General features: G+C 40.3%; 1 protein-coding gene across 1 annotated transcript in view; it reads right to left on the bottom strand.

Moving 5' to 3' along the window:
• Positions 1-21,886, bottom strand: part of LOC113745005 (cubilin-like) — a 34,360-nt gene extending 12,474 nt beyond the window's left edge. The window contains exons 1-8 of the mRNA XM_027276373.1: positions 21,814-21,886; positions 20,988-21,119; positions 18,740-18,835; positions 17,536-17,660; positions 17,210-17,402; positions 16,176-16,294; positions 12,648-12,882; positions 5,721-5,902 (exon numbers count right to left, since the gene is read on the bottom strand). Of these exons, the coding sequence (XP_027132174.1) occupies positions 5,721-5,902; positions 12,648-12,882; positions 16,176-16,294; positions 17,210-17,402; positions 17,536-17,660; positions 18,740-18,835; positions 20,988-21,042 (1,005 nt within the window). The 5' untranslated portion in view covers positions 21,043-21,119; positions 21,814-21,886. The remainder of the gene's footprint in view (positions 1-5,720; positions 5,903-12,647; positions 12,883-16,175; positions 16,295-17,209; positions 17,403-17,535; positions 17,661-18,739; positions 18,836-20,987; positions 21,120-21,813) is intronic.

Genomic DNA, 21,886 nt, shown 5'->3' with positions numbered 1-21,886 from the left:
TTCTTCCTAAGAAATTCAACTGTGGCCTTAAACGTGGGTTTTGAATCATTGTCATGTTGGAAAAGTGCACAACGACCAAGGGTATGGAGCAATGGTCATCTTCTCTTTCAATATACAGCAGTACATCTGTGAATTCATGTTACCATCAATGAAATGCAGCTCCCCAAAACCAGCAGCACTCATGCAGCCCAACACTGCCACCACCACATTTTACTGTAGGCACCATGCAATTTGTCTTTGTACTCCTCACCTTTGCGATGCCATATAGTGCAGAAGCCATCAGTTCCAAAAACATTTATTTTGGTCTCATCACTGCAGAGTATAGAGTCCCAGTAGTCTTCATCTTTTTAGGAGAGGCTTCCATCATGGCTAACACCCATGCATGCCACTCCTTTGGAGGGTACACCATATTGTGTCATAGGAAACTGTCTCTGTGAGATGGTTACAGTTCCATCTTTGTTAAGTTTTTGTATTACTTTTGCTACAGTATTCTGACTGATAAGTAAAGCTTTGCTGATCTTCTTGTAGCCCTAACCTTTCTTGTGTGAAGAAAAAATTTTCTTTCTCAGGTCTTGTGACATTTCTCTTCCATGTGGTGCCATTGTTAACAGCATGAAATAGGAAGGGGTTTTCTTTGTTAAGTAACGCCCTTTTACAGTCAACTGTCTGTTGGACACCTATTTAATGAATAAATTAAATGGTTATATTTATCAAATGGTTTAAACTATAAACTGATTTTCCATTTAACTTAGACAATTTAGTTTTTATTAAAAAATTGCTGAATTTTTACATTTCCCATTCAAATACGGGGAAGAGACGCACGGTCCGTCAGCAGATGCGCAAACCCTCATAAACTGTGCTCTGCCATGCAATGACAATGTATGTCGCCAATCAAATGTTCAAATGTTTCAAATACTTTATATACAGGGGGGAATATATGTATATCTTGATCTTGCTTTAAACTGTTTTAAACTGTGTTTTTGATCTTGTTTAAACTTGTTTTAACTGGTTTTACCTGTTTTAACTTGATCTTGTTTTAACTGTTAACTGTCAACCGTTTGGGCTATTTATTGTATATTGTTTGTGTTTTGTTGTGATCAGGGCATTGCTGTAAAAGAGCAATTTGCTCAGTCAAGGTTTCCCTGAATAAAGAACGGAAATAATAATATATATATATATAATATATATATATATATATATTATATAATATATATATATATATATATTATGATTGATCAGAAAATCTTGAAGGAGAAAATCAAAATCAAAAAAGGGTGCCACAATTCCCAAAAGAACATTAAAGGTCTCATTGCCAGTTTTAATATGCTCAGGGTTTAGGGGGCTTAGGGGCAATTACTTTTTCACATAAGGCCATAAAAAACAAGAAATCAGGAAGTGTGCAAATACTTTTCACAAGCACTGCACAGTGCTATACAAATGCTATCACTACACAATTGCCCAATTAAATTAACGGCATTACACAGTATAGTAGAAGCTCTTTACCAAAATGATATGTTTTTAATGTTAAATATAGAATGTTATTGTTATCTATGGGTTTTTCAAATGTACTGTTTAAAAAAAAAAAGAAAGAAAGAATAGTAAAATACATTGTTATTTCTTTATAAGATGTCAAATTATATTTATTTACTTGCATAAAAGCATGAGGCTGGATGTTTTTCTGACAGGTGGTCTAAATACATTGTTTTTAAAGGGGTTCACATATTTTTGCACCCATGAAATCTGAGTTAATGTTTAATCAGCCATTTTAATATAAAAAACAATAGCAATTTAATTTTCTTTTGTTTTAGTCCATTATTTGTAGTTCCTTGTATATGATTTCTGGACAGATTAACATTTAGGTTTTTTTTAAAGTACTTTTAAGCAGCGCTGTATAACAACAAACAACTTGAACTACAACTAAAATTGATACCTTGGGTAGCTTTACTTTAAAACTTACGGTAACACTTTATTTGAAGGGGTGTTCATAAGACTGACATGACATTGTCATAAATATGACAGACACTTGTCATGAACATTAATGAATGTCAATGACTGCTTGTCATTAGTGTCATGCGGTTTCTTATGTCATCTTTTACTGTCAACTTGACATGTTTGGGTGTCTTTTGTTATGACAACTTGACATTTACCAAATGACATAGGCTGACCATGTCTTTGTCAGACAACTTGGCATTAACCAAGGGCATTAGTCAGTAAATCTTTGTCATGACAACTTGACATTAAGCAAAACCACATAGCTGAGAAGTGTCTTTGTCATGGACAACTTGACATTAACCAGCATGACCTGCAGGTGACTTTCGCTTCAGCCTTGCACCAGCCCACTCACTAGCTTTGTGAGCGCCTAGGACTGGGGTGGAGACACACTAGGGGTAAAACCAGGGTGCTCTCTCCTTGGGCCTGGGGAGGAAAGCTTACTAACCTACCTACTTACAGCACAGCTGCTAGTGCATCAGCGTTAACATGCAAATGCTAACATGCAATGCTAACATGCTTGGTGTAACCCAGATAAAAAAACATGTGCATTAAAAGGTTATTTCATCTTGTGCATTAAAAACAGACAGACAGATATTAAGCTAAAAAAATGTGTTAAAAAATGTATTAATTTCATATCTTAAAAAAAAAGAGAATATGTGAGTTAAAAGACTGTCAAATTCATGAAGAAAAGAGTATTTGTGGTTATTCATGTGGAAAAAACTAGGGGAACTTTAATTTGAAAGGGATGAGTTGTGGTCCCGGTCTGTCATACAGTCAGAGGAGCAGACGCAGTCTGTATTCCACCTGACACAGGTTCACTTTTCGCTAAAGCCTCTAGAAGGAGCAAGAGGAAGCATGTTCTGGACACGGTCTTAATGTCAGGACGGAGAAACAGAAAAGTGGATAAACTGGAAAAAAGTGATTAAAAACTCGGAAAAAACCAACGGAGGAATCTCCCTGGACGACCACGACCTGCAGGAGTGCAGTTGGAGGATTCGCTCGGGTGAAGAATCGCAGCGGTGAGAGATCGTCCTGCTGTGCTAATGCTAAATGCTAAAACGCTAATGCTACAAGCTAAACGGCTAACTCCGTGAGCTAACCACTAGCTTCAATGCTAATATCGGAGCGCTAGCTCCGGGGCTAATCAGCACTGCTAGTCACACCAAGTATGATGAATAAGCTCTGATGTAACAATTTTGTCTAGCTTTTACTTAGAGTTATGGTGTGCTATGTGTGTGACTGTGACCATATTGTTTATTTTAAGCACATTAAGTTATGGTTTTCTACTGTGAACATTACAAGAGTTTACATTTTGGTTATTTGTGATAATTTAATATGTTAATTGCTATGTAAATAGCATATATATATGTGATGGTACTGTTAGAAAAATAATCATTTGGTATCATAATACTCATAATTATTTACCTTTTGCTTCTGAGAAATTGTGATCTTATTTTGCAATACAAGTTTAGTTAAAGCACTTATTCTCTACAGAATATAGAGACAATTTGTGATTCAGTGATTCATAGTTTAAGATCTGAGAAATTGAAGAAATATGTTCTGATCCTACTTATTGTAGGTCAGGTTTTTGAGGAACCCTGGATTTCGATAGAGCCTGTCTGGAGGACGGAGCCAGAGAGAGACGCTGATGGCGAGCCGGACCCTGGAGGATCGTAGACGTACACCGCGGAATTGAATCCTTTTGCTCACTTTTACACATACACACACACCCACACAATCGTGTGGCTGGACTGACACCTAAAGGGTGCAGATATTGTGAAATGAACAGAACAATAAGAAAAAACACGCGCAGCTGCGAAAACTTTTTATTTTGTTTATTATTTTCTATACCTACCCGGGTAAGGCTGTTGTAGTGATTACATGTGGTTTATTATTCTCCCCAGCTTCATATTAAAAAGGGAGCATTGTTCTCATAACAAAAAGAGCCACAGTGTGTGTCGTTCATGTGCATCGGTTGGTTACACCGGGCTCCATAGCCGAATTTAAATCTTCTGTTTCTTATTCTGGCCATTAGTTCAAGTTATTATTATCATTACTAATACTTTTCTGCTTCAGAAGGGTTACATTAATGTTAACTGCTAGCCCGTCAGTGCTAACATGCTAATGTTAACATGCTAATGCTAACATGCTAATGCTAACTGCTAGTCCATCATCGTTAACATGCTAATGCTAACATGCTAACTGCTAGCTAAAAATGCTAATGCTAATTGCTAGCATGTAAGCGCTAGCTGCTCCTGTGTCTAAATAAACATGTTAAAAATGACTGTTTGAGGTGTGCTTTTGAATACAGACCCCCAGCAACAGCCACTCGTCACCTCAAAATTCTTTTCTAGTACTGAATTGATGAGCAGTGTCAGTAATAATGCATGGGGACGACGGGGCCAGAGTCAGGCACACAAATTTTTGTAGTTGTCCATATTGTACCAGTTTACTTGAAGTTTATGACAATCATGATGGTGTCATAGCAGGTAAGAACACATTCATGTTGGTGTTGGTAAAGGATCCTATGGTGTAGTAACACTTCATGACAATAACGAGTAGTCCAAAGTGTACTACTTTACTTGAGCTCAAAGAAAATGCTTATGACACATTCATAATGATGTCATGACGGGCAAAGTCACATTCAGGATGGTGTAATGACAAGTAGTAACATTCATGTTGTTGGGGATCTTACTGTGTAGCGTCACTTAATGACATATTAATGAATAGTCCAAAGTGTACCACTTTACTTGAGCTCAAAGAAAATGCTTATGACACATTCATAATGATGTCATGACGGGCAAAGTCACACTCATGATGGTGTAATGACAAGTAGTAACATTCATGTTGTTGGGGATCTTACTGTGTAGCGTCACTTAATGACATATTAATGAATAGTCCAAAGTGTACCACTACTTGAGCTCAAAGAAATTGCTTATGACACATATATGATGGTGTTAATGACAGGCAGTAGCATTCATGATGGTGTAATGACAGGCAAAGTCCGATTCATGATGGTCAAAGATAGGCAATGAAATGAGCGTGAAGTGTCATGTTGAACAAAGCCAAAAATGAATAAAACAAGTTTTAACTGTTGGTCCTGCCACGGAAGGAGATGGCTGAAAGTGACAGGTAAGTTGTCTTGTGTAACGATAGCCAGTTGGTAGCTGTGCTGTAAGTAGGTTAGTAAGCTTCCTCCCCAGGGCCCAAGGAGAGAGCACCCTGGTTTTACCCCTATTGTGTCCCTCCCCAGTCCTAGGGCTCACAGTCAAAGCTAGTGGAGTGGGCTGGTGCAAGGCTGAAGCGAAAGTCACCTGCAGGTCATGCTGGTTAATGTCAAGTTGTCATGACAAAGACATGCTCAGCCTATGTCATCTTGGTAAATGTCAAGTTGTCATAACAAAGACACCCCAAACAATGTCAAGTTGACAGTAAAAGATGACATAAGAAACCGCATGACACTTAATGACAGCAGTCATTGACATTCATTAATGTTCATGACAAGTGTCATGTCATAGTTATGACAATGTCATGTCAGTCTTATGAACACCCCTTCAAATAAAGTGTTACCAAACTGACTTATAATAAATATCAGAAATATACAAGTATCATATAGATTCTGCTTTTAGTAGAACCACACAACCCAGCTGTTAAAGTTAACTTGTTGAGTATTTTTACCTTTTTTACCTAATTAAAAAGATACTGGAACATATAGCAGCATTTCTTACCTCTAGGAAGTCATAGTTACAGTCAGGGTGATGCTCTAGATGTAGAGTCCCAAATGCAAAGGTAATAAGCAAGCCGGGATCCACTGTCACTGTCCAGTAACATTCACGGCTAGGTGGGTAGTTTCCAGGGTAACCAGGTGATTTAATGTTGCCATAGGGTGCAGTGAGTTCATCACCACACACTGAGATAAAAAGAAGAATTCAAGTAAAGATGAACTATTATTTTACTTTTAAAACCACCAAACACAGATTTAACAGGTGGTTTGCTAATAGCTAATAGTTCCTCTTTCATTTTAGCTCTGCTTACTATTTTCCCATCATATTTTAATTCACATTTTCATAATTCAGTTTGAGAATCACTGAGGTAGACAATTTCACTATGGTTGACATCAAATTCAATTATTGTGCAACCTGAACAGATTTTGAATTTGAATTATGAAACAGAAGCCATCACGTAATCAGCTGCACCTCTCCAATCACTTGCTGTAACTCAGACATCCTGATGTGAGGGCTGGCATCTACATTCAAAGCACCACCCCTTTCAGGTGGGGCCAGAGGTAGCTCCCCGCCTTTATAGGGACAGGTGAGGGCAATTAGTACCTCTTTGTCTGAGGCCTGGTTGTGTGGCAGGGTTGCTGTGGCTGTGCGGGTAAGGGAGATTGAATGAGAAAGATGTGTTATATTGCTTTATGGGGAAACTAATGAGGACTTTTGTATATTTAGTTGTGGCGTGACTGTCCTGAGGTGATCCAGATTGAGCTCTGTGGTCCTATGCTAAAGAGGTATGTTAGTGAACTTTGGAGTTTCATTGAACTGTAAACATATCTAATATAATATGATCATCTCTTTAGGAAAAGACTCAGCTCTTCCCGGTTTTAAAGCAGAGTGAAGCCCGGCAACTATTGTGTTGCTCTTTAGCCAAGCTCCCACATTGACTGAGGTTTAAGGCCAGACTGCTGCTTTGCCTGAGCCAGTTTACCAAGGCTGTTGACAAATGTGTTGACTTATACAGTTGAATACTACGGAGATGGCTGAAGATTGTCCCTTTCTGTGTATATGTTTGATTGCACCTTACTGACATTTGTGAACCTGAACCAACTGATTCTGTGTCTTGTGTCTTTTTGGAGTTATTTTTCTTTATAGGCAAAGTCCGAGGGGTGACCTGCGGGGGGAGTAGTTGTGGGATACGCACCCTTCCTTGCATGCAGTGTGGTAGGTGTGTAGTCTTTGCAGTGGTTGCAGTGATTTGTGTGCACATGTGGTGGTTCCTATTTGGGTCTGTGATAGAATCTCCCCGCAGTAAGTACCCTGTCCTGCCTATTGTCGTAGCAATTTTATCCTCTGTATTTCATGTTAAGCCATTTGCTATTTATATATTAGTATATTTAATTTTAGTATTGTGAAATAAAATAACTTGGACTAATCTGGCAGTTTCTCCTCTTGTTTCAGGTCCATTGCCATAGTTATCTTTTTAAAATAAATATTCCTTGATTTGAAAGCACATCTCCTGCTCTTTTTGAACCCTTTAAAACTTGTGTCCACACTCAGATGGTCAGTATCTAGGGCTGATATAGCCCTCTTCTGTCTATTTGCCCCCCTTTGTAACCTGGGTGGTGTCACACTGACATGATTAATAAAACTGCTGGTCATCGTTTCATCATCGTGTTTGTCTTTGTCCACCTCAGCACTCCCCATGTCTGCCCAGAGCAGAATAGATAAAGGATTAGCGTTAGCATGTTAACATTATCATGTTACGTTGATGCACTAGCAATTAACATGTTAGCATTAGCATGTTACCATTAGCATGTTGGCGCTGATGTGTTGATGCGCTACCAATTAACATTAGCATTTTATAATTAGCAATTAACATTAGCATGTAAGCATTACCATGTATTTAATTCCTAGTGGCTCATGTTAATTAACATTAATTTTAGCATTGGTCGCTAATGTTAGCAAATAGCATGTCTTTACTCTGCTGTCTCTGTCATTTTAGACAGACAAGTTCAAATTAAGTGCCAATAACTGCTAAAATGGCTGTCGCACGGCTTCTGCCTGCTGGGGCTAATCTGGAGCAGTTAGTGAATACAGTCTTTTATTTTGAAGGGACTCTTATTTTAAAGATAGCCTCTCCTCCCTGTCAGTGTGTGTGAGTGTGACTAATTAGTCACAGGTGCATGCGCGCATTCTCACTCCCTCTCCCTCTGAACCCTAAGCAGACACAAAAGCTTCAAATGAAGTCCCTCGAAGAGGTGGCTGAATATGGTATAAGGTGTGCTGCAAACCAAAATCCGAAATGACGGCAAGAATCCTCATCTCATGGACCATGTCCTTGTCCATTTTCAGGCGAAAATTGTATAAACTTTGGCCTCGGGAGTGAGAGAAAGCACAGGTGCTCCCTGCTCCTTCTGGAAAAATCTCTTCTCAAATTAACATGGGAGTGTATGAGGCTGTGGAGGGGGATAGTCGAACAATTAGCAGGTAGTGAGCTAAAACTATAACAGACAGCTTCAACAGTGTTATCACTGTGACCGCCTCGAATTTTCCTACGTTTTGAGGGTATAATCATGTCTGTAGCTGTGCATTTGAGGCCACAATCGCAGTTTAAAAATTTATTTTTCAATGACTTTTTCTCTCCCTCTCCACTCTAGCTCTGGAAAGTTCTCGCAATACACACCCATTCATTTTTGGCTTCGTTTTTGCTGATTTTTGGCAAAACCGTTTGCCAAAACTCTTAGAAAAGTCAAAGAAATCGATTCCCGGCGGAGCCAGTCGTTTTGATAGCCGTTTTGTGTATGTGCGACAAAAACTCTTCGTTTTGATAGCCGTTTTGTGTATGTGCGACAAAAACTCTGGGAGGGGTAGCGAGACAAAATAAGCTAGCAATTAACATTACATGTTAACATTAGCATTTTACCATTAGCATGTTAACGATGATGCGCTATCAATTAACATGTTACTAATAGCAATTAACATTAGCATGTTATCATAAGCATGTTTGCGTTGATGCACTAGCAATTATCATTAGCATGATAGCATTAATATGATTGCATTAGCATGTTATCCTTAGCATGTTAACATTAGCATGTTAACATTAGCATGTATTTAATTCCTAGTGGCTAATGTTAATTAGCATTAGCATGTTAACATTGTCATGTTAGCAATTAACATGTATTTAATTCCTAGAGGTTAATGTTAATAAGCACTAGTTTTAGCATTGGGCGCTAATGTTATCAAATAGCATGTCTTTACAGCTAATGCTAACGCGCTAGCTGCTCTGCTGTCTCTGTCTGCCATCTTAGACAGACAAGTTCAAATTAAGTGACAAGAACTACTAAAATGGCGCTGCTAGGTTTCTGCCTGCTGGCCCCTCCCCCCTCTCCTCCTTCAAGCAGGCTGAGTTTGCCAAGCAACCAGGACCTAATCAGCAGCAGCTAATCTGCACCTGTTAGAATGTCAGTTACAAATCCTGACAGAGACTGAGAGAAAATGCTGAGATCTTCCCTCGAAGAGGAAGGATTTTTGGCCAAAACCGTATTTCCAATCATTGAACCGGCTTAACCACAAGCAGGATGAGCCCTTCCTGATCGTCTACATAGTCGTTTTGTGTCGATAAATGAAGAAATGTGCCCTTAGGAGCAAGAGAGAGAAACGTTACTTCTGCTTTCCTCTAGAAAATTTCCCGCCTTTTTAACATGGGAGTATATGAGGCTGAGGATGGGAGTTGCTGCCGCATATTTGCATGTCACGCCAAAACTATATATCTGACAGCTTCAACGGTGTTATCACTGCGACCGCCTTTAATTTTCCTACGTTTCTAGCTATAAATGATTTCTGTAGCTTGACATTTGGGGCCACAGTCGCAGTTTACAAATTTATTTTTCGACGACCTTTTCTCTCCCTCTCCACTCTAGCGATGACATCACTCACTCTAGCTCTTGAAAGTTCTCGCAATACAATACACACCCATTCATTTTTGGCGTGTTTTTTGGCGATTTTTGGCAAAACCGTTTGCTGAAACTCTTAGAAAAGTCATAGCACACATGTCCCTGCCGAGCCGGTTGTTTTGATACCCGTTCTGTGTTTGTGCGACAAAAACTCTGGGAGGAGAAGCGAACCAAAAAAAACACCAAGAAACGGAAGACGAATAAGCGGAAGAAGAATAAGCCCGAGAGGTTTTAAAGAGTGTGCTCTTTCAGGCACACTCAATAAGAAAAAGTGCGGTGGATAACATATAGTGTGCGCCTTACATGCACACTCAATAATAATAATAAGTTTGAGAGATAATAAAGAGTGTGCTCTTTCAGGCACACTCAATAAGCCCGAGAGGTTTTAAAGAGTGTGCTCTTTCAGGCACACTCAACTAGAAAACTGCATTTCCTGCAGAAAGTGCGGTGTGGGTGCCCTGTGCCGCCGGCCCAAGCGGCCCACCTGCTGCCCTTTTTCTGCATGTCTTTTCCCTGTCTCTTACACTCTCTCTCCCCCTCACATTCCTGTCACTCTTCAGCTGTCTCTATGCTATAAAGCTTGAAAAGGCCATAAAAGATATATCTTAAAAATGTTGAAATCGGTTGAAAAGAGTAGAATAGTATGAAGTGATACAGTGTTGTGTAACACTGTAGAAATTTAGATGAAAAGGTAGAATTGTAGAGAGTAATAGTAATAGTACAAGCTCTCGGTGAACTGTGTAGTTAGACTGAACTCTGTAGTAGAAGGAGAGGTAGTTTAAATTGTAGGTCTGTATATAGATTTGAAGTTTGTATAATGTATTTGAAATGGTAGTGTAGTAAGATTTGAAGTTTGTATAATGGATTTGAAATGGTAAAATATTAGTTGAAAAAGTTGAATAATTTGTTATTAATGGTAGAATTTAGTAAAATAATAGTACAAGATCTTGGTGAATTGTGTAGTTTGAATGAAGTCTGTAGTAGTAGGAGAAGTAGTTTAAAGTGCAGAAGGATTGTAGAGACTGTCATGAGACCATCCTGAGACTCACCTGTCCAGGTGTGCAGCTCAGCCTGTATTGATTGTAGATCAGCAGATTTTTATTGTTTGAACACGATGATGTCGATCTGTTTACTGAGCGTCTGTTCAGTGTGTCGGTGTGTGTGTGCGTGTGTCTGTGTGTGCGTGTCTGTGTGTCTGTCTGTGTGTGTGCGTGCATGCATGCATGCTTGTGTATGTAGAAATGTTCTAAATGAGTTGAATCTAAAAAAAGTTGAATACAAGTTTAATAGTACAAGATGTTGAAATGTGTAGTTTGAATGAAGTCTGTAGTAAAGGAGAAGTAGTTTAAATTGTAGGTCTGTAGAAAGATTTGAAGTTTGTATGATGTATTTGTATTAATATTTTTATCTGTAGTAGTAGGAGAAGTAGTTTAAAGTGTAGAAGGATTGTAGAAGGTTAGTGTATAAATAAAATGAGCTGAATGTTGTGTTATAAGTTTTTTATTTCTGTAATACAAAATTTGTGGAAGTAGGTGAGAGCTGTTAAGAAGAGTTTTAAGTCTTTTATTTTGAAGGGACTCTTATTTTGAAGGGAGTCTTGGGGGAGTTTTGTCTTATATGTGTGTCAATCTGTGCCTGTGCCTGTGTGTGTCTGAGTAATTAGTGACAGCTATGCATGCTCAGTCCCTCTCCCTGTGACCCTCTGACACAAAAGCTTCAAATGAAGTCCCTCGAAGAGGTGGCATAGGACATGGCATAAGGTGTCCTAACTGAAATCCGAAATGACCAGAAAAATGCTTGTCTCAAGCATGCTAGCAATTACATTAGCAGGTTAGCATTAGCAGGTTAGCATTACCATTTATTTATACTTAGTGACTAATACTAATTGCTAGCGCTGATGCGCATGTTAGCATTAGCATGTTAGCAATTATCGTGTATTTAATTCTAAGTGGCTAATTTCGCACTAATGTTAGCATTGGCCGTTAATGTTACCAATGGCCTGACGCGCTAGCAATTTGCATTAGCATGTTAGCATTAGCATGTATTCGTAGTGGCTAGCACTGACGCGCTAGCAAATTATCAATTGCATTAATTTTAGCATTGACCACTCGCCAGTTAGCATGTTTTTACAGCTAGCAGTAACGCTAACGCTCTAGCTGCTCTGCTGTCTCTGTCATTTTAGACAGACAAGTTAAAATTAAGTGCCAATAACTGCTAAAATGGCCACCACTGGGCTTCTGCCTGCCTGCTCTAATCAGCAGAGCAGTTACTGCACCTGTTATCAGTTGAAAGTGGTTAAAATAAGACTCTCTAACAAGGACAAGACATTTGATACTTATGCCATCTTGGATGATGGATCTGAACGCACAATGTTGTTACCTGGTGCAGCTAAATAACTAGGATTGGAGGGAGAGCCTGAGCAACTTGAGCTTCGCACAGTGAGGCAACAGACTGAAAAACTTGAAGGCAGAGCTGTAAACCTCAAGTTATCTGCTGGTTCATGCCCTGAGGAGAAATATTCCATAGAGTGGGCTTTCACCACAGACCCAATATTGTTTGTTGACCAGAGCTACCCCATTGACAAAGCAGTGCCATTCCCATTTGCATGTTCATCTTCTTTTGTTTATGGAAAATAAATTACAACAGGTCACTGGATCTTGGGTGTTTGAATGTGCACACCACATTGGCTGTTCTTGAACCACCACCAGAGCATATATAGATATATATGTATATATAGAGTTCCTTGTGGTTCCTATAGTTTCCAGGATTGGAAGCATTGTGTGTCAATGGTGAGCAGTTGGCACCTTGCATGGCAGCTAATGCCATCATTGAATGAATGTTTGTGAATGGGTCAATGAGATATGTAGTGTAAAGCGCTTTGAGATGTTGGAAGACTAGAAAGGTGTTATATAAGTACAATCCATTTACCATATATATATGACGTATTCCTTGTTAACTTTACCAAAACAAATGAAACACCTACCTGGGTCCTGGGACTGCCAAACAACTGTGAAGCCACCAGCACTGACAGAGTGGTCAGAGCGAAACCAGAAATATAGAGAACTGTGGGAACTGTAGAGCTCCTGTGGGTTATTTTGGCCACAGTATTTTCCAATTATGTAAGCAGAGGCGCTGTCTCCATCATGAATCTGAAGGAAGTCAAAGTTGCAGTTGGTGCTGCTCTCCAGATCAAAGAACGGAAAGGTAATACGCAGAATCTAAAGAAGAGAACACATTGAATTTAAAGAACCTGCTACATTTGAAAGATATAATAATATTATAATATACACATTCAATTATGCTAATGTAGCCACAAGGGGGCACAAGCCAGTGTCTTATTGTGCCGGTCCCAAGCCCGGATAAATACAGAGGGTTGTGTCAGGAAGGGCATCTGACGTAAAACTTGCCAAATCAAACATGCAAATCGAATCTATGACTTCCATACCAGATCGGTCAACGACCGCCATCGGTGCTGTTCACCTACAGGGTGCAGGTGGAAATTGGACTACTGTTGGTCAAAGAAGGAGAGGGGGAAGGCGTGTTCGTAGGAAGAGGGAGAAGAGGAAAACCAAGAGTCTTGGACTGAGAGTAGGGACTTTGAATGTTGGAACTATGACAGGAAAAGGTAGAGAGTTGGTTGACATGATGCAGAGGAGGAAAGTAGACATACTGTGTGTCCAGGAGACCAGGTGGAAAGGTAGCAAGGCTAGAAGCTTAGGTGCTCCTAAGCTTCTAGCCTTGCTACTTTCAAGTTTCAAGGTTCAAGTTGTTCTATCGTGGTGTAGATACAAAGAGAAATGGAGTAGGAGTTATCTTGAAGGAGGAGTTTGTTAGGAGTGTACTGGAGGTAAAAAAAGTGTCAGATAGAGTAATGAGTCTGAAGCTAGAAATCGAAGATGTGATGTTCAGTGTTGTTAGTGGGTATGCTCCACAGGTAGGATGTGAGCTGGAGGAGAAGGAGAAATTCTGGTTGGACCTTGATGAAGTGATGCAGAGCATCCCTAGAAGTGAGAGAGTTGTCATTGGTGCAGACTTTAATGGACACGTTGGTGCAGGAAACAGAGATAATGAGGAGGTGATGGGCAGGTTTGGTATCCAGGCGAGGAACGCAGAAGGACAGATGATGGTACATAGACTACATCTTGTGTAGACGTGTAATACGAAGCAGATCAGTGACTGCAAAGTAGTGGTAGGTGAGAGTATAGCCAGACAGCATAGGATGGTGGTGAGGAAGATGAAGAGGGCAGAGCAGAGGACGAAATGGTGGAAGCTGAAAAAGGAAGAGCGTTGCATGACTTTTAGGAAGGAGTTGAGACAGGCTCTGGGTGGTCAGGAGGTGCTTCCAAATGACTGGACAACTACAGCTAATGTGATCAGGGAAACAAGTAGGAGTGTACATGGTGTGTCATCTGGAAGGAAAGTAGATAAGGACACGATGGCACGATGACTTGTATGCTAGGTTAGACAGTAAGGAGGGAGAGACTGTTCTATACAGGTTGGCAAGGCAGAGAGATAGAGATGGGAAGGACGTGCAGCAGGCTAGGATGATTAAGGATAGGGATGGAATTGTACTGACAGGTGCCAGTAGTGTTATGGGAAGATGGAAAGAGTATTTGAAGAGTTGATGAATGAGGAAAATGAGAGAGAACGAAGAGCAGAAGAGGTGACTGCTGTGGACCAGGAAGTAGCAAACATTAGTGAGGATGAAGTGAGGAGGGCATTGAAGAGGATGAAGAGTGGAAAGGCACTCGGCCCTGATGATATACCTGTGGAGGTATGGAAGTGTCTAGGAGAGATGGCAGTACATTTTTTGACTGGGTTGTTCAACAGGATCTTAGATAGTGAGAAGATGCTAGAGGAATGGAGGAGAAGTGTGATGGTGCCCATTTTTAAGAACAAGGGAGATGTGCAGAGTTGTGGCAACTACAGAGGAATAAAGCTGATGAGCCATACAATGAAGTTATGGGAAAGAGTAGTAGAAGCTAGACTAAGGGCAGAAGTGAGCATTTGTGAGCAGCAGTATGGTTTCATGCCAAAAAAGACTACTACAGATGCAGTATTTGCTTTGAGGATGTTGATAGAGAAGTACAGAGAAGGTCAGAGGGAGCTGCACTGTGTCTTTGTAGATCTGGAGAAAGCTTGTGACAGGGTGCCCAGAGAGGAACTGTGGTATTGTATGAGGAAGTCTGGAGTGACAGAGAAGTATGTTAGAGCGGTGCAGGACATGTATGAGGGCTGTAAGACAGTGGTGAGGTGTGCTGTAGGTGTGACAGAGGAGTTCAAGGTGGAGGTGGGACTGCATCAGGGATCAGCTCTGAGCCCCTTCTTGTTCGCTATGGTGATGGACAGGCTGACAGACGAGGTTAGACAGGAATCTCCATGGACTATGATGTTTGCAGATGACATTGTGATCTGTAGTGAGAGCAGGGAACAGGTGGAGGAGAAGCTAGAGAGGTGGAGGTTCGCCCTGGAAAGGAGAGGAATGAAGGTTAGCCGCAGCAAGACTGAGTACATGTGTGTGAATGAGAGGGACGCAAGTGGAAGAGTGAGGTTACAGGGAGAAGAGATAAAGAAGGTGGAGGATTTTAAGTATTTAGGGACAACAGTCCAGAGCAATGGAGAGTGTGGAAAAGAGGTGAAGAAGCGTGTGCAGGCAGGTTGGAACGGGTGGAGAAAAGTGTCAGGTGTGATGTGTGATAGAAGAGTTTCAGCTAAAATGAAAGGAAAGGTGTACAAAACTGTGGTGAGACCAGCGATGTTGTTTGTCTAGAGACAGTGCCACTGAGGAAAAGACAGGAGGCAGAGCTGGAGGTAGCAGAGATGAAGATGCTGAGGTTCTCTTTGGGAGTGACCAAGATGGATAGGATCAGGAATGAGTACATCAGAGGGACAGCACATGATAGAGGTTTTGGAGATAAAGTCAGAGAGGCCAGACTGAGATGGTTCGGACATGTCCAGAGGAGAGATAGTGAATACATTGGTAGAAGGATGCTGAGTTTTGAACTGCCAAACAGGAAGCCTAGAGGAAGACCAAAGAGGAGGTTTATGGATGCAGTGAAAGAGGACATGAAGGTAGCTGGTGTGAGAGAAGAGGATGCAGAAGACAGGGTTAGATGGAGGCAACGCTGTGGCAACCCCTGAAGGGAAAAGCCGAAAGGAGAAGACTTAGAGTGACCTAAAAGAACAATATGTAACATATTTTCTATCCTAAATCTTAGAATTACCATGCAAGGACATACAAGTTTAAGAATCCCAGAATGTTCATTCAACATTATTCAGAAATATACATTGTACCATGAGGTCTGTGTTTTTTCTATCAGGTTTCAGATTTTCACTTGTAAATTAAAAAAAATGTCTCCACCTCCTAATCATTCCTGTCCTGTTGGCAGGCAGAAACTGGCCAGGTCACGTGACTTTTCCACAACAACAACAATTTTAACCTCTAGATGACCCTGTTACATATACTGTTACATATAGCTAAAAGAAAAGAAACAAAGAGACTCCAACTGACCTTGTTTGTTTCAATGCGGATTACCCAGGCACAGCTGACCATGTGATCATATTCATCATGACCTGGGGTATTGGGGTAACTAAAGGAACCAGCAGGACCAGTCAGGTAACCTCCACATACTGGAACACACAAACACACAGTAGAACGTAATAATAAAAATTATTTGGATTTTGGACCATGGGAATGCCTGCCTCATGGGACATGAAGTTTTAATGTTTATTTTTGTGAAAAACATTTTACCTCATAACTTCACTACCATTAGCCATAGAGCATTATGAGAGGTACCACATGAAAGAAATTTCCTATAAGGTGATACCCAATACATTAGTAATCTAGACAGTCATAGTTGTCTTTAAAGCAAAAATGTGTACATTTTAGGGAAATTTTGGAGGTGTCTGGTCAGACATCACACCATTGTATCTCATACATGTACTGAATCAACAAAATATAATGCCAAATTGAACTTTGAAAGAAAATATATTTACAGCAATAGCATTGGAACATTGCAAATAACATTTTATGCACACTAGGAACACAAAACGAGGTTTATTATGTTGAACATGAAACTATTTAAATATTATACATAGGAATTGGACAGTCAGTTATTTCAACAACTATGACTGTCTAGATTACTAATGTATTGGGTATCACCTTATAGGAAATTTTGTCAGCTTTCATGTGGTACCTCTCATAATGCTCTATGTCTTAGTGAAGTTATGTGGCAAAATGTCAGACATTTTTGACAAAAATAAACATTAAAACTTCATGTCCCATGAGGCAGGCATTCCCATGGTCCAAAATCAAAATAATTTTATATCTGGTCATTCCACAGCTTGGAGAATGGGAATCACAGCAATTGGCTTTAAAATAACAGAAAAGTATTTTTTTTAACAGGTCTAATGGGGCATTCCTTCTGTTCTTGCATGTTAGTCTTGTCTAAAAAATGTTGTGTCCTGGCATTAGATGAAAATATAATGTAGTAATCAATCAGTAATGTTTCCCAATCCCTCCATATCCTCTTATCCTGGTAATACCTTGCTGTTGGGTGTGGCAGAATGGGCCAGTCCACTGGGCAGTGCAAGTACATGTGAATCCATTAATGCCATCTGTGCAGGTTCCACCATTCTGACAGGGGCTGCTTAAGCATTCATTTATATTCTGGTCACAGTTTACTCCTTGCCAGCCAGAGTCGCAATTGCAGATGTAACCAGGAGTTGAGGTGGTAGCCTGTGATATCAGTTGTGCACTAGTCAGACATTGATGAATTATGTTGAACATTTTACTGGATCTTCTATTCAGAAAAACATTGTTAACACAAAGGCAAGCTCATCACAGTTAGCAGACCGACACAAACACTCACCACACATTGCCCATTGACACATGGGTTGTTGGTCTGACAGATGTTGCTGGTCTGGGTGCAACCAGTCGGCCCATAACCACTGCCTATATAGCCTGGAGGGCAGGTACATATCGGAAGACTTGAACCTGCAGTATGAGAAGATTACATGGTAATGTAATTTCAGATTGTATAATTCTTAAATTTCATATACTATATATTAAGTATGTTTTCACAAATGACTAATTTATAAACAACAATAACAATAAAAACATAGTATATAAGAATACATAATGTGTATAATATGACTCATTTGTGCAGGAATATACAAAATATAGCAGTATGCATACTCATGTTTAGTAAGATGGTGGGACTGAACATGGTGGGAAAACATTACAAGATAAGATCATACATTTGTGATTGATTGACCTCCACAACATCAGATTCCTCATCCAAGCTGTCTGCAACACCTTCCCAAGCACAGCAAAACCTCACATGTTGGGAAAGCTGGTATTTACTACCTTAGACCATGTCCACTTTCCATAGCCACAGACAGGAAGCTAAGGATGGATGTTAGAAACAACACTCTGACCAGACATCAACATCTTCTCAGATTCCAGTGAGCAGATTATAATGTGGGAACTGACAGTGTTGTGGGAACAACACATGCAAGCTTACAAGAAGAAACTTGCCAGGATTTGGTGGAGCTGTGCAGAAGCCAAGGCTGGCAGACTATCTGTGAGCCAAATTAAATACGTTGCCAAAGCAGCAAAAAGAACAGCCATACAGAGATACAGAAATCACACACAGTGTCTCCCGAATAAGACTGGAGCAGCAGTTACTATTTTTAAAAATAATTTTCAATTTTGCTGCCATTTATATTAGGCTAAATTTATGCAACAAATCTTCCTGGTGGTAGCTGCTGTAGGCTCGTGAAAAATGATGATGTTTACACTAAGAACCAAGCCTATTCTTTTCACAAAAGAAACATATTGCTTCTACATAAAAAATAATCAATGATAATATTACTATATTATTATTTTTTATGTTAACTATTTGATTTTCTTTATATTATTAAAAAGGTAAGAATACATTTTTTAAATCTGACCCTGCCCTGTTCGCCCAAGCAAAGTGCTCTCTTTTATCATTTTATTCACAAATAATATTCGCAAATCATTATCCCCTATGGAAGACATGTTAATAAAGTCATGAATATGTTTATTTTGACCTGGGCTGGAGGAACAAGTAGCTAATGGGTAGCAGCCTCCATTGTTGGTAGCACAGATATCAGTCTGGGTGCATGTTCTTCCATCGCCCTCATAACCTGCACAAACACAAGAGTTATTTTTAAAATCAGACAGGCAGACACATATTTAATAACTACTGCAGATATGCAACCGACACATGCACAGAGGTTTAGAACCTTAAACCAGGCAAGTCACTTGAAAGAAGCCTGACACCCAGCAGTTGTCATCTTTTCACTTTCCCGGTGTCACTATTTTTCAGTGTAGACTGAAAGCCAGACACAGGGTACATGAAATATACCAAGCCAGAACACAACAGGGACAGTATCATTGTTTAGACCAGTGATTCTCAACTGGTGGGTCGCGACCCAAAACCCTACCCGGCGGGCCGACGTGCTATTTGGGCCGATAAGTCCCGATATATATATGTAACGAGTAGATCACACACCCCAAACACACTCTGGCGCTTAGCGATGGACAATGTGGGCCGCGTAGGAGCGGGGGGGGCTGGTTAGGCTAGGGCGCACGGCGCATCAATGGCAAAAAAAAGTTCGCCTCCGGGGGGGGGGGGTTGTTGTGGGCTGCTCTGGTCCAAAATGCCAGGGCCGATTTTTTGTCCCAGTCCGCCCATGGTCACGGCTTGTCCTTTAGGGATGATGGTGGGTCCCGAAGCCAGACCAGTTGAGAACCACTGGTTTAGACCATGAACCATGTACCAGTTCTGTTTATAGACAATACAGACTGTTGGAATTAATGGCTCAGCCCAAAGTACCAGAGATGCCTTGCTCCAGGCCTTTGCTTTCTTGACCAGAGAGCCTGGCTGTTAGAAGGCTAAAAGAATGTCACATGTCCCAGCATCAGTAGTCTTACTACACTGTACTCATCTTACTACACTGTACTCATGATGAATCAAATGTTTTATTTTACTGGAACAGGGACTGCCCCTGTCCAGTCACATGTCATGTAAACTTCTATAAATAAAGGAACAAGGAACTGCTCTGCGCCTCTCTGCTATCTGTAGCTTAGATGTTGCAGTGGCAGGGTGCCCTTTGTACAAAGTAAAGCTCTCGTGTCTGACTCTCATTTGTTCTGGTCTCTCACAGGTGTCGAGTAAGTTGGTAAACTCCTCACACTGGCAGAGCCTGGTTGTGCAGAAGACCAAAGTCAAGATGTCCAACTCCAGGCATCATTTATTTCTCCACACTGGGAAACCTTGGACACAGTACATTAGATAGAGTCTCAGTGGGTTCAGAGTAACCAGAGTTGTCAAAGACCCCCTGAGGTCTGCACATCTGAAAAAGCATGTCATCATGTTCAGTGCAGTTCAATACAACTTACTCCCGAGTTCTAAAGAAGGGTGGCCACTTTCGTCCAATCCCAGATCTCAGCCAGCTGAACTAGATTCTTTGATGTTAGATTAGATGTTCTACAGGATCAACTTAAAGGGATGCCTATTTTATTGGATCGACTACACCCTATGATAGGCAGTTTCTTTGTTTTGTCACACCAGTTCCAGGTGTTTGCATTCAGACTCATTTTCCCCAGACAGACCTTGCTGCACTTTTTCTGTAGGCCAAGGACATGCATATTTTTCTGTTGGACAACTTAAATGTGCTCCAACTTGTGAAGCCATACACAGTCAGGGGTGCCCAGAGTGCCCTCAGCAAAAGATGTATGCAGTACACCTTGTGCTGAAGAAACTTTACAATTTCTAAAAGGGATACAAGTCCTTAGACTTGTCAGATAACACTTTAGCAGTCTATCTTTGCAGGGAGGTCAGAAGCTCCTCCAGTGGGTCCTGCCTCACATCTCAGGGCAATGCATTTTCTGGGCATGCAAAATGAAACTGCAGACATGCTTTCCTACAACAAGACCCATTTGAGACTTAACCTGGATTCCGGGTTTGTTTTTATACCTGTCCAAACAACTTCTAAATCAAATCAGATCAGGATGTAATATTTAACTACTCATGATGTCATTTGACAGCACACCTGAGGATACATCCATCTGACAGACTCACTATTGGGTACCTGCAGTAAGGCTGGGGTTAATTCACAAACATCCTTTACTAGAATGCCATATATCAGGGTAAATGGTATACTTTTGTTTAGCTGTACACAACACTTCAGATTCACACAAACAAATGCATACAGTCACATGTGATGGCATTGACCCCCTGCACATGTGCATCATCCAGATTTCATGGAACTGTAGTTACATTTTCCCTTATACCTGGAGGGCAGGGACCACAGTGGAAGGAGCCCATGGTGTTCAGGCACTGCACCATGGGAGTAGTGGAGCAGCCACCATTATTTGTCAAGCATTCATCCACATCCCGACAGCTGTAACCATTGCCTTGCCAACCTGAGAGATATTAAAAGTAATTATAACAAATCCCCAGTTATTTAGGCTGTACATTACGCCACTTTCAGATGCATACGTTTTAATAGGATGAATAAAATATTCACAAATTAAACTAGGGCAGGCAAAACGTATTAATGAAATCTATTATAACATTTAAAAATCATTACTTACTTCAAGACGAGCACAAAATAAATTCTATACTCTGTCTGGGAGTGCACAGGCAAGATTCAAAAAGAAAATAAATTGTGACTTCATTTAAGCCATCAACAGAGATCCCCATGCTTGCATTGATCAAAGCTATTTAAAGCTAAATAAAACAATGAAATAGAACAAATAATATAATAGAAACACTAAAGAAATAAATGGGTAAAGGTAAACTAAATTATATTTTCAATATTGAGTCAGTCAATATAGAGTTACACATATGCATACATATACGTTTCTGTCATGCCATTCTGTTGTGTTTGGCCAACCCACTGCAACTGTTCATGTCTGTTCACCTTTGGCACAATGCAGTACCTACAGTTTTTGAGGCCCAAAATAACCATTATAAATTATATATTCCCTTTCTATTTCTGGCTTATTTCAGTGATTTGGACAGCTCACTGGACATAGCAGTGGCTGTAAATGACATTATTTTACAATTATGGTTTAAGCTTATATGCCTAATATGAGTTGTGTTGTTGAACGTTACCAGCAGGACAGGCTCCACAGTAAAAGGAACCCTGAGTGTTGTAGCAGGCAACAGAAGGGTTGGTGGAACAAGG

Source organism: Larimichthys crocea, unplaced genomic scaffold, assembly GCF_000972845.2.
Source record: "Larimichthys crocea isolate SSNF unplaced genomic scaffold, L_crocea_2.0 scaffold361, whole genome shotgun sequence".
NCBI classification, from domain to species: Eukaryota; Metazoa; Chordata; class Actinopteri; family Sciaenidae; genus Larimichthys; species Larimichthys crocea.
The sequence above is the reverse complement of the archived record's forward strand: the minus strand, read 5'-3'. Positions and strand labels throughout refer to the sequence as shown.